This window comes from Sciurus carolinensis, unplaced genomic scaffold (assembly GCF_902686445.1).
Source record: "Sciurus carolinensis unplaced genomic scaffold, mSciCar1.2, whole genome shotgun sequence".
In the NCBI taxonomy this organism is placed as follows: domain Eukaryota; kingdom Metazoa; phylum Chordata; class Mammalia; order Rodentia; family Sciuridae; genus Sciurus; species Sciurus carolinensis.
The window spans coordinates 3,263,156-3,277,012 of record NW_025920122.1 but is presented as its reverse complement, the minus strand read 5'-3'; the positions used below and the strand labels follow the sequence as shown (position 1 = coordinate 3,277,012).

The 13,857-nt window shown below is 40.1% G+C and overlaps 1 pseudogene and 1 gene segment (V, D, J or C); both read right to left on the bottom strand.

The window, feature by feature from the left end:
• Nucleotides 1-375: 375 nt before the first annotated feature.
• On the bottom strand, nt 376-6,839 carry LOC124973818 (probable RNA polymerase II nuclear localization protein SLC7A6OS; annotated as a pseudogene).
• Nucleotides 6,840-7,097: 258 nt separating this feature from the next.
• Nucleotides 7,098-7,866, bottom strand: LOC124973816 (immunoglobulin lambda variable 3-9-like). The segment is given in 2 exon segments: nt 7,098-7,477; nt 7,821-7,866. Coding segments are annotated over 2 exon segments (426 nt in total).
• Between the last annotated feature and the right edge of the window lie 5,991 nt (nt 7,867-13,857).

Below are 13,857 nucleotides of genomic sequence, written 5' to 3'. Positions count from 1 at the left end.
CCTCTCTACATTCCTCGTTCTGTCTTCTTGGAGACTCTCACTTTTCTCATGCTAACAACCAATTTCTTTTAATTCCACTTTCACTACTCCAATGCATAGTACCTCTATAGACAAACTTCTTATACCATTAACATTGTATCCTACACCCCTCATTGTCCTCTTTGTCCACATTTAGAAATCATGGTCCTTATCCCAAACCTGTTGGCTAAGCTGTAGATAATAATTGAACCCATAATCTCTTTTATTCCATGTTAAAAGTTAGTCTTTATTAAACAATATCACATCCATACGTATTGTTCCCTGGCACCACTGCCAAACGATGACAGCAATCTTTACAACCATTATCAAAGTCTGAAGCAGAGAGGAGAGAGATTGTTAATTAAAACGTCCCACAGCCACATAGTCTTCATACTTTTGTTCCTCTTGCTGCCCGACTTCTAGTCCATCCTCAGATGTAGTCAACTGCTCACAGATCAACTCTACAGAATTGCTGAGGATCACACGTGGGTCAGATGTTTTGCAGGAGTCTGTGTTGGTGACCTCTGTGTCTTCCTCCTCATGGACTAGGTCCTCCTCAGGACTAGGTCCTGAAAGTCTGCGTCCCCAGCAGCTTCTGGAGCTTCTGGCACATACTCTGACTTGGGGCTGCTGGGGGGTCCCTGAGTTTTGGTGACTGGAAACCACATGATAGCGACCCTCTTTCCAGACTTAGCAAGCTGAGGTGCGGAGATCACAGCGGATATGCTGCTGGCTGTCCTGGGAAGGGAACAGAGCAGCCCACAAGAGCTGCTGGACTGGGTCCTCCTGTGAGTGTATGGTGGCCACCAACTGGAAGACATTATTCTCTGATGCTCTCTCCAGACCCTCCAGCATCTTTTTTTTTATTGTAAAGAAATGGGATACATGTTGTGTCTCTGTTTGTACATGGAGTAAAGGCATACCATTTGTGTAATCATAGGGTAATGTTGTTTGACTTATTCTGCCATTTTTCCCTTCCCCCACCCCTCCCACCCCTCTTTTCCCTCTATATAGTCCTTCCTTCCTCCATTCTTGCTCCAGCATCTTCTGAGCAGCCAACTGGACCTCGCTGTTCTGGAGGCACTTAGGAGTAAGCACAAGGGCGGCAGCTAGCTCTGCCATGCACTTCCGCTTTACTGGGAGCACTGCGGTACTGCTGGCCTCCACAGCGGAGGTCAAGAAGCACTTAAAATCTCTGTTTATTAAGACAATAGGGTTAATATCTTAAAAAGGGACTATTTGAGTTAAAGATGCATATTGTTTGTGTGGTGGTCTGCTATTATGGATCTCTCATTTCAAGGTGAGTTATTGGAAATCTGCAGGGACACTATAAGTTTATAGGTGGAAGACTGTAATACCTCAGATTTGCACTCCTAGAAGGCAACATAAATAAGCAATATGAGAAAACAAGGGAAGAAAGTGTCCAAAATAATCCTAGATGCCAAATCAATAGAATTCAATGACAGCATGGCAGAAGAAATGTCAGAAAGGGAGTTCAGAATGTACATAATTGAAGTGATCACAGAAGCAAATGATGAGATAAGACAGCAACTGCAGGCATTGAATGATTGCACCAATCAACAGTTAAAAGAGCAGATGCAGGAAGACAAGGTCATTTCAATAAAGAGATAGAGATTCTGCAAATAAAACCAAACAGAAATTATTGAAATGAAGAAAACAATAAACCAAATTGAAAACTGCAAAGAAAACATAAAAAATAGGCCAAAACATTTGGAAGACAGAATCTCAGATATTGAAGACAAAATATTCAATCTTGAAACAAAGTTGACCAAACAGAAAAGATGGTAAGAAATCATGAACAGAATCTACAAGAATTATGGATATCATGAAAAGACCAAATTTAAGAATTATTGGGATTGAGGAAGGCACAGAGATATAAACCAAAGGAATGAACCACCTATTCAATTAAATAATATCAGAAAATTTCCCACATCTGATGAATGAAATGGAAAATCAAATAAAAGAGGCTTACAGGAAAACAAATATACACAATTACAACAGACTCACAACAGGGCACATTATAATGAAAATGCCTAACATACAAAATAAAGATAGAATTTTAAAGGCTGCGAGAGAAAAGAATCAAATTACATTCAGGGGGAAACCAATACGGATATCAGCAGATTTCTCAGTCCAGACCCTAAAAGCTAGAAGGACCTGGAACAGCATGTTTAAGCTCTGAAAGAAAATGGATGCCAACCAAGAATCTTATACATAACAAAACTTATATTGACATTTAAAGACAAAATAAAATCCTTCCTTCATAAAGAAAAACTAAAGGAATTTACAAATAGAAAGTTGACACTACAGAACATTCTCATCAAAATATTCCATGAGGAAGAAATGAAAAACAATGATGTAAGTCAGCATAGGGAGGAACTACCAAGGAATAGCCAAATAAAGGAAAAATCAAGTCACGTTAAAGACCAAAAATAAGCCAAAATGATTGGAATACAAATCATATCTCAGTAGTAATCCTGAATGTTAATGGCCTGAACTCATCAATCAAAAGACATAGACTGGCAGATTGAATTAAAGAGAAAGACCCAACAATATGCCTTCTTCAAGAGACTCATATCATAGGAAAAGATACCCATAGACTAAAGGTCAAAGAATGGGAACAAACATACCATGCACATGGACTCAGGAAAAAAGCAGGATTATCCATCCCTATATGAGATAAAGCAGACTTTAAGTCAAAATTAGTTAGAAGGGATAAAGAAGGATATTTCATACTCTTAAGGGAACTGTAAATCAGCAAGACATAACAATCATAAATATCTATGCCCCAAACAATGGCTCATCCATGTACTTCAAAAAAATCCTTCTCAATGCCAGGAACCACATAGACCACAACACAGTAATACTAGGTGTCTTCAACACAACTCTCTCACCACTGGGCAGATCTTCCAATCAAAAGTGAACAAAGAAAACATAGATCTCAATAACACAATTGATAATATAGACTTAACAGACATATGTAGAATATTCCATTCATCAATGATCAAATACACTTTCTTCTCAGCAGCACACGGATCCTTCTCTAAAATAGATCATACGTTATGTCACTAAGCTACTCTTAGAAAATACAAAAGGATAGAGATACTACCTTGTATTCTATCATAATGGAATGAAATTAGAAATCAATGACAAAATCAAAAACAGAAATTACTCCAACACCTGGATATTAAATAATACACTATTGACTGATGTATGGATAACAGAAGACATCAGGGGGGAATCAAAAAATTCTTAGAGGTAAATGAGAAAAAAGATACAACATATCAAAATCTCTGGGACACTATGACTATAAACTTATAGTACAAGTACAAGTACTTAAGAGGGAATTTCATTGAATGGAGCACATTCAATAAAAGAAGAAAAAGTCAACAAATGCGTGACCTAATATTACAGCTCAAAGTCCTAGAAAAAGAAGAACAGATCAACACCAAAAGTAGTGGAAGACAGGGAATAATTAAAATCAGAGCTGAAATCCATGAAATCAAAACAAAAGAAACAATTGAAAAAATTTGCCAAAAAAAAAAAGTTGGTTCTTTGAAAAAATAAACAAAATTTATAAACCCTTAGACACACTAACAGAGAGAAGGAGAGAGGAAAATCAAATTACTAAAATTCGGGATGAGAAAGGAAATATCATGACAGACACTATTGAAATATAAAAGAGATGCTATTTTGAAAATCTATACACCAACAAAATTGAAAATCTCTAAGACATCAACAGGTTTCTAGAGACATATGATCCACCCAAACTGAAAGAAGAGGACATACACAACTTAAATAGATGAATTTCATGCAATGAAATACAAGTCCTCAAAAGACTACCAACAAAGAAAAGTCTGAAATGAGATGGACTCTCACCCGAGTTCTACAAGACCTTCAAAGAAGAGCTCATTCCAATACTCCACAAACTATTCCATGAAATAGAAGCGGTCAGGGCCCTTCCAAACTCATTCTATGAAGCTAATATCACCCTGATACCAAAATCAGACAGAGACCCATCCAGGAAAGAAAATTTCAGACCAATATCCTTAATGTACATAGATGCAAAAATTCTTAACAAAATTTTACCAAATTGCATTAAAAACATATTAAAAAGATAGAGCACCACCATCAAGTGGGTTTTATTCCAGGGATGTAAGGTTGTTTCAACATCCGGAAATCTATAAATGTAATTCACCAGATTAACACACTTAAAGTGAAGAATAATATGATTACTTCAATAGATTCAGAAAAAGGATTTGATAAAATACAGCATCCCTTCATGCCCAAAACACTGGAAAAAATAGGGATTGTGGGAACATTCCTCAACATCATAAAGGCCATCTATGCTAACCCCATAGCCAATATCATTCTACATGGAGAAAAACTGAAAACATTCCCCCTAAAACTGGAAGAAGGAAGGGATGCCCTCTTTCACCACTTCTATTCAACATCTTCCCTGAAACTCTAGCCAGAGCAATTAGACAAACCAAAATAATTAAAGGAATACGAATAGGAAAAGAAGAACTCAAACTACACCTATTTGCTGATGACATGATTCTATATTTAGGGTGGCCAAAAAAATTCCACCGGAAAACTTCTGGAACTCATGAATGAATTCAGTAAACTAGCAGGATATAAAATCAACACTCATAATGCTAATGCATTTTTATTTGTGATAAGTGGTGAATTCTCTGAAACAGAATTTAGGAAAACTACCCCATTCACAATAATCTTAAAAAAAAGTACTTGGGAATCAATCTAACAAAAGAGGTGAAAGACCTCTACAATGAAAACTACAGAACACTAAAGAAAGAAATTCAAGAAAACCTTAGAAGATGGAAAGATCTCCCATGTTCGTTAGGCAGAATTAATATTGTCAAAGTGGCCATAATTCCACAAATACCATACAAATTCAGGACAATTCCAATTAAAATTCCAGTGATGTACCGCAAAGAAACACAGCAAGCAATCATGAAATTCACTAGGAAGAATAAGAGACCCAGAATAGCTAAAGCAATCCTTAGTGGCAACAGTGAAACAGGGTGTATCGCAATACCAAAACTTCAATGATACAACAGAGCAATAATTAAAAAAACGGTATGATATTGAAACCAAAATAGGAAGGTAGACCAATGGTACAGAATAGAGGACACAGAGACAAACCAACATAAGTACAGTTATCTCATACTAGCAAAGGTGCCAAAAATATACAATGCAGAAAAGATAGCCCCTTCAATAAATGATGCTGGGAAAACTGGAAATCCATATGAGAAAAATGAAACTAAACCCCTATCTCTCTCCCTTCACAAAACTCAACTCAAAATGGATCAAGGACCTTGGAATCAGACCAGAGACCTGGCACCTTAAAGAAGAAAAAGTAGGTCCAAATGTTCAACATGTCAGCTTAGGATCAGACTTCCTTAAAATGACTCCCAAATCACAGGAAATAAAAGCAGGAATCAATAATTGGGATAGATTTAAACTAATAAGCTTTTTTCTCAGCAAACTATCAGCAATGTAAAGAGAGAGCCTACAGAGTGGGAGAAAATCTTTGCCACACATACTTCCGATAGAGCACTAATCTCCAGAATCTATACAGAACCCAAAAAATTTACACGAAGACTACAAATAACCTGATCAACAAATGGGCTAGGAAATGAGCAGACACTTCACAGATGATCTACAAGCAATCAACAGATATATGAGAAATGCAAATCAAAAACTACCCTAAGATTTCATCTCATCCCAATTAGAATGGCAATTATCAAGAATACAAGCAACATTAGGTGTTGGTGAGGGTGGGGAAACAGTACACTCATACATTGCTGGTGGGGTTGCAAATTAGTGTAGCCACTCTGGAAAGCAGTGTGGAGATTCCTTAAAAAACTTGGAATGGAACCACCATTTGACCCAGCTGTCCCACTGCTTGGCCTCTATACCCAAAGTACTTAAAATCAGCATACTACAGTGATGCAGCCACATCAATGTTCACAGTTGCTGAAATCACAAAAGCTAGATTGTGGATCCAACCTAGATGCCCTTCAACAGATGAATGGATAAAGAAAATGTGGTATATATACACAATGGAATATTACTCAGCCATAAAGAAGAATAAAATTATGGCCTTTACAAGTAAATGGATGCAGGTGGAGAACATCATGCCAAGTGAGATAATCCAATACCCAAAACCAAAAACTGAATGATCTCTCTGATAAGCAGATGATGATAAATAATGGGGGGTGGGAGGGAGGCAAGATTGGAGGAAGGATGCATTGTATAGAGGAAAAAGAGATCCCTGAGATTACACAGAGAGTTCTCCTAGGCACAGACTTCCTTTTAGAGATAGCTGACAGGCCCACAGTTCATTAGTGGCTTCCAACACTGTGTGTCTGCTTTCCTCAGGGAATGTCACATGCTCCCCTCTCTAGTGTTCACTGTCATCATGCGGAGAGTGTTTCCTGGGGCTGAGGATGAATCCACTAGTGTCAGTTTCACTCTCGAACCCAGGACACTTGTGCTCAGGAGGAGGAGTTGTAAATGTAATCTTTGTTTTGGGACATTCCTGAAAACAGATTTTCCAGGTAAACAACTGGGTTAACTGAAGAAATAGTTATGACCAGGGTAAACAGTGAGCTTATCAAATAAAATTTTGCTAATCAACTTCCACAACAAGAACCCCATTCCTAGTGTGGACACCCCTACCTACTAACTGCTGGTTACATGAATACTCATCAAATCCTTCCCTGACACTCCTACCTTAGACCTCCCCAGTACATATGCTCCAACTCTAGAACCATCCCTGTCCTCCTTCTTCTTAACCATAGATAAGACCCTGCCACAGTGAAATTCTCCTTAACACTGAGACTCAATTTTGTATGAGTGAAGTCTTGCTGTGGCCTTTGGGAGTTGGCAGTTCAAGTTGATAAAATCACTTGCTCAGGTTCCAAAGGAATCAAAAGGAGTCAAATGATCCTGGAGAGATACAGGACCCTTCCCCTTTTCTCTCAGGAAAGTGGGATCAGGGGTGGAAGTAGAGACTTCCTCCATTCTACTTGTCAAGCTCTCTGCTGTGAGGGTGACAAGGGCAGGGAGGGGCCGTGGGTACCAGGCTGGTGGAGGTTTCTGCCTGTGTCACTGTGAGCAGCACTGCTATCCCACACCTGACAGTAACAGTCAGCCTCATCTCCAGCCTGGGCCCCACTGACGGTCAGGGTGGCTGTGTTCCCAGAGTTGGAGCCAGAGAATCGATCTGGGATCCCAGAGGGACAGTTGCTATCTCCGTAGATGACCAGCACAGGGGCCTGTTGTGACTTCTGCTGGTACCAATGTGCAATTTTACTTCCAATGTTGTTGCCTTCACAGGTGATTTTGGCTGTCTGTCCTGGGGTCACCGATACTGAGGGTGGCTGAGTCAGCACATATGAGGCTACAGATCCTGTAAGGAAATAAAACAAGATGGGGAATAATGCTGAGGGAAACCTCCTCTGGCCTGGAAGAGCTTCAGGGAACTGTGGGCCCAAGGGCGTGCCCTGGCATCAAAATCACCAGTGACTCTGAGTCTGACTGGGGCATGGAGATGTGAATCCATGACCAAACCCATCCCCTTCCCTGCTCAGGCTCACACAAGAGAGAGCACAGTTTTGGAATTTTAGTGCAAAGTCAACATGCAGCAGGTTCCTGAGCATCCTGGTCACCACTGATAAAGCCCTGCTGGGCTCAGAATTATGGACAGGTTTTTAAACTGGAGCCTTGGGCTGTGGTGTATATTCAGGCAGCACCTGTGCAATGAGCCAGGAGGCTGAGGAGAAGGGCCGTCCATGTCATTGTGTCCTGTGGCTGCTTCTTGAGTCCCAGGCTGGTGTGTGTTCCCCCCAGGAGTCTCTTATTTTCTCGTTGGGGAGAGCTGCCCATTATGCAAATCAACCCAGGTCAGAGCTACTACTGGAGGAAGCACTGGGGTGCTCAGAGGAGTACTCATCCCCAGGGACACTGAAAGGGGAGGAGCAGTCCTGAAGAAACACCCTTAGCCCACAGAAGGCTCCTTAACTCGCTGGTCCTGACAGCTAGACCATGTCTCCCTCCCAAGCTGTTTTCTAGCCTTGAATATTGAGTGTGCTGGTTATAGAAAAATGAGTCTGTCTTTGTAATCTTAATCAACTGGATGGTTGAATATAGGAGGTTTTGCCAAGTATTGGATCCTGTCCCAAATAAAGCTCCTAGGCTGTGTGGGTCATCCAAATTCCTCTGAGTATTCCTGGTATCTTAAAGACCAATGAGGCGGTATATCTCTTTGTCCCTGGTGAGAATGCCTCATTCAGATCTTGGATGCTCTCTCTCCTATCTCCAGCATGTTCTGGACAAGTTCAACACCTATGCTGCAATTCTACTGATGGTTAGAGATTTTCAGATTGAATGGTGGCCTGAGGATTCCTGGACCTATGCCATATCAACAGGGGCTTTCTACAAGGTCAGATCTGGGAGTCAAGACATCAAAGAATATATACATTAATGTTAATGACAATACTGGACAAATATCATTCAGTGTTTCCTCCATATCTCATTCAATGGTCACTAATCCTCCTGCTTGTGAAAACTCTCTGCCAGTTTGAGATCTGGTATTTGGGAAATACTTCACAGATTCAGACATTGGCTCAATGAGATCAGGTAGGTGTGGGAAAAGGAGGTTTCAGGAAAAGCAGGAATATTTCCTGTGTAAATGCCTAACACAGAGGAAAATTTTTCAAGAGCAAGATGTGAGAGAAATGGAGATCTGAATTTTTACTTGTTTCAAACATAATTTTGTAGCAAAATGACACCTTTTCCTCTAGATCTCAGGTTGAGGTCAGAACACGTTTGCATGTTTGAATCTTACTTTTTTATTATTTTTTTAGTTTTACCAACTGTATTTTGATTTATTGTACACAAATGGGATACATCTTTTCATTTCTATAGCTGTGCATGATGTAGATTCCTACTATTAATGTAATCATACATGTACATAGTGTAATGATGTCTGTCTCATTCTACCATTTTTCATACCCCTGCCCCTCCACTCTCTCATTTCCCTCTATGTAACTAAAGTTCCTCCATTCCTGTCTCACACCCTATCCTCCACCCCCATTATATATCATCATCCAGTTATCAGAGAAGACATTCAGCCTTAGGTTTTTTGGGATTGAGTTATTTGAATTTGCATGATATTTTCCAATTCCATCCATTTATGTGCAAATGCCCTAATACTATTCTTTTTTATGGCTGAATAATATCCCATTGTGTATATATACCACATTTCTTTATCCATTCATCTGTTGAAGGGAATCTAGGTTGGTTCCATAATTTAACTACTGTGAATTGAGCCACTAAAAATATTGATGTGACTGCACTGCTGTAGTATGCCAGTTTTAAATCCTTTGAGTAGTGGGATGACTGTGTCAAAAGGTGGGTTAGAAAAGAGAACCTGTTCAACAAATGGTGTTGACAAAACTGGAAATCCATATGCAGTAAAGCACAAATGCACTCTGCACAAAAATCAACCCAAAATGGATCAAGGACTTAGGAATTGGCCCAGAGACCCTGCACCAAACAGAAGACAAAGTAGGCCCAAATCTTCACCAAGTTGGCTTAGGATCACACATTCTTAACAAGACTCCCAAAGCACAAGAAATCAAAGCAAGAATCAATAAATGGAATGGATTCGAACTAAAAAGCTTTTTCACAGCAAAGTATACAATCACTAATGTGAGAAGAGAGCCTCAGAGTGGGAGAAAATCTTTTCCACACGCACTTCAGATGGAACACTAATCGCCAAAATTTATAAAGAACTTACCAAACTTTACACCAGACATACAAAGAACCCAATCGATAAATGGGCCAAGGAACTGGACAGAAAATTTACAGAAGAAGATATATAAGCAGTTAATAAATAAATGAAAATGTGTTCAACATCTCTGTTAATTAGAGAAATGCAAACTAAAACAACTCTAAGATTTCATCTTACTTCAATTAGAGTGGCTATTATCAAGAACACTATAATAGATGTTGGCGTGGATGTGGGGGAAAAGGCACACTTTTACTTTGCTGGTGGAGTTTCAAATTGGTGCAGTCACCCTGGGAAGCAACTCAGAATCCTGAAGTCCATGCCCAGCCCATGCCTAAGTGGTTATGTTAGGTGGTTCTCCACTGCCCCCTGGTGGCCAGTCGACACTGGCTGTTGCCTGTTCAGGGCATTTTTGTTTCAGGTGCAGAGTCAGACAGGACCTACCTCTCAGGCCCAGGATTTCTTGAACTCTGGCCAGGGGAGGAATTTCATCTTTGTCGTGTTAATGTGATCAGTCTCATGACCAGGAAATATTGTGATCAGCCTCTTGACCAGAAAAGATAGGCTCAGATTACACAAGAAAATCTGGACAGGTGCATTCGAAAGAGGAGGTTCTCTATTTTTCAAGGGTGGTGAATATCATGGAAATGGTTCCAGGGCCTGGTGCTGGGTGACACCAGACTCAGGAACTGACCCCTTCTAGGTTCAGGTGCAGGTGCAGAGTCACCTTGGGTGAGTGATGGCTCCAGAACCACAGAAACAGACAGGAGACCATTTTCCAACAATGCTTCTTCAGACCCAATGTAGTTTCCATTAGGTTTCATCCTGGGAATTCAGAAGGAACATGATACACCCTTTATTCTAGGAGTTTCCATCTTCTGATTGAGTCTGTGCTTGGACACACCTAGTTTACAGTCTAATAAACTGTCCCACCTACCAGAGCCTGTGTGTTGTACCCCTGTTTATTCTAAATCCAAACACCTTTTTTCAAATGTACTGCAATGCACAATCATGGCAAGGAGTACTCAGTTCAATACAGTTCCTTGTCAGTGCAAATCTATGTTTGTGAGGGAGATAAATACATTGATTGTGCATTGTTTTTCCTCTTAAATATGGGTGCCATGGCTACATCTGCAAAAGTCATCCTTGGGCTTTAGAAAAACAGAAAAAAAATGTAGGGTTAAGATGGGATGGAGTTTGGAACAGAAGCTGAAAATGACCCCAGATCTCACAATGAATTGGTGGGTACTGATAAACAGGAAATGTTATAGCTAAGACTTGTTTTCTTGGAAGAGAAAAATAAGCCTTCGTGTGCTCATGAAACTGTTTTCATGCAAGTGTTCTAGCATTTAAAAAAATCTGGGACCCACTTGGGAAATAATGAGCACAAATATATCAATTAGCTAAAACAATGTTAGTGAAAGTACCATGCAGGGACAATGATAGGCAGATAATTAATACAGTGATTATACAAATCAACAGGAAGGCTTTGATATAACATGGGGCTGGTAATCTTCCTGCAGATGTGTCCCTGGTGCTGCCATCAGGACTGTTGAGAAACAAATCACAGCACAAATGTGTGGACAATGGAGTCCTGGAAGTGTGAGAAAAGTTTGGGTGGGATGTGGGATGAGAGAAGAAAGTGGCAATGTGATAGGACCAGGACTGAATCTTTGTGGTTCAACATAATATTATTTCCTAAGGAGGGTTTTGATGGCAGCACAAATGCACAATCAGAGCAGTTGATGAGCAAATTCCCAGGTAATAAACTCAGTTCTATGGCATCTGGGTAGCACATTTTGATCCTCAAGCATAGGGAGAGGGAGATGAGGCACAGTGGGTTCCTCCAGTCACTGCCCTGCTTACCTGAGACTTGGTACACTCAGAGGGTGGTTGCTGGTTCCTCTCCTCTACCCTGTACCTACCATGCATCCGGGTGGGAACTTAAGTTTCAGCCTGTGCCTCCTGTCCTGGGACAGGTGTTGAGTGTCCTCTACTGCCTGGTGAGTGACATAGCAATGTTTTCCTTGACAAGCTACAGATTCTCTGACCTAGGTGTAAATAATATGGGCAGTGTACTTCATAGGAAGGAAAAGAAACTGTGCTGAGAAAGGGAGTGACTATTGCCTGCTCACCCTGGGAGAAGGTGAGAAGAGCAGAAGTTTTAGACTCCCAATAATTACCTCCCCTAGATGTACAAGTGTTATTTTATGCTGGGAAAGGGGGTGGAATAATCCCGAAGCAAAATTATGGGTCCTGAAGCACAGGGCTTCATCCTGTGACTAATCAGCTGCCTGAAAGGGGCATTGCTACCCTTAACTTGGACATAGCAGACTATTGAAAGTATGTCCAGCTCCCTGTACCATTCCCAAAGAGAAAATTTTCAGATTAGAAACTACAGCTGTCATTTCATGGATATTTAACCCAGACCTGTCCTTGAATTATCACTTAGGCTCTATGGATTTGTTCACAAATGCCATCTATTGATAGCTCAGGACCTTTTATCACAAAAGGCAAATCTAATTATCACTTATAGTTTTTGCAGTAAATGATGTGGGCTTGGTTTTTTTTTTCCTGTGTGGTCCAGCTCTTCCACAAATTAGACATCAGTTTATACGCAAGTCTGGAAGGTGTATTTAGAAGTTTTTTTTCTTTTTAACAATGTCACCAATCTCCAAAATTTATAAAGAACATAAAAAACTACACCAAAAATACAAAAAAAAATTAATAAATGAAACAAAGAACTGGACAATTTAGAGAAGATATACAGGCAATTAATAAATATATGAAAAAGTGTTCAACATCTCTACAAATTAGAGAAATGCACATTAAAAACTCTAAGATTTCATCTTACTTCAATTAGAATGGCTATTATCAGAACACAAACAATAATAGATGTTGGCATGGATGTAAATAAAAAGGCACACTCATACATTGCTGGTGGAGTTGAAAATTGGTGCAGCCACTCTGGAAAGCAGTGTGGAGAATCACCAAAAAACTTGGAATAGGCCCACATTTTTTTTCTTTTTCTTTTTTATTGTAAACAAATGGAATACCTGTTGTTTCTCTGGTTGTACATAGAGTAAAGGCATACCATTTGTGTAATCATAAATTTACATAGGGTAATGTTGGTTGATTCATTCTGTTATTTTTTCCCTTCCCCCTACCCCTCCCATCCCTCTTTTACCTCTATACAGTCCTTCCTTCCCCCATTCTTGCCCCCTCCCTAACCCTAACTCTAACCCTAAAACTAACCCCTCCCACGCCCCATTATGTATCATCATCCACTTATCAGCGAGATCATTCTTCCTTTGGTTTTTTGAGATTGGCTTATCTCACTTAGCATGATATTCTCCAATTTCATCCATTTGCCTGCAAATGCCATAATTTTATCATTCTTTATGGCTGAGTAATATTCCATTGTATATATATGCCACAGTTTCTTTATCCATTCATCAACTGAAGGGCATCTAGTTTGGTTCCACAATCTGGCTATGGTGAATTGAGCAGCAATGAACATTGATGTGGCTGTATCTCTGTAGTATGCTGATTGTAAGTCCTTTGGGTATAGGCCAAGGAGTGGGATAGCTGTAGACCCACATTTTGACCCAGTTAAATCACTCCTGGGTTTATACTCAAAGGACTTAAAATTAGCACACTACATTAATGCAGCCACGTCAATGTTTATAGCAGCTCAATTCACCATAGCTAGATGGTGGAACCGACCTAGATGCCCTTCAACAGATGAATGGAGAAATGAATCAAGGTGCTTGGCCTGAAAGTGGCACTGGAATTGTGTCGTAACACAGGAATTGTGGTCATATTTGCAACCACCAGGGCTGAGGTGTGATCAAGTGGACCCCACTGCTGTGGTTAAAGGTGGATCCAGAGACGACTCCTCACACACAATTCCTGACTATGAAGTATTTTCTATCCAGGTGTAACTGCCACACACTGATGGATAACAGGAGGAGATCCACTGGTACTTGCTCTTACCT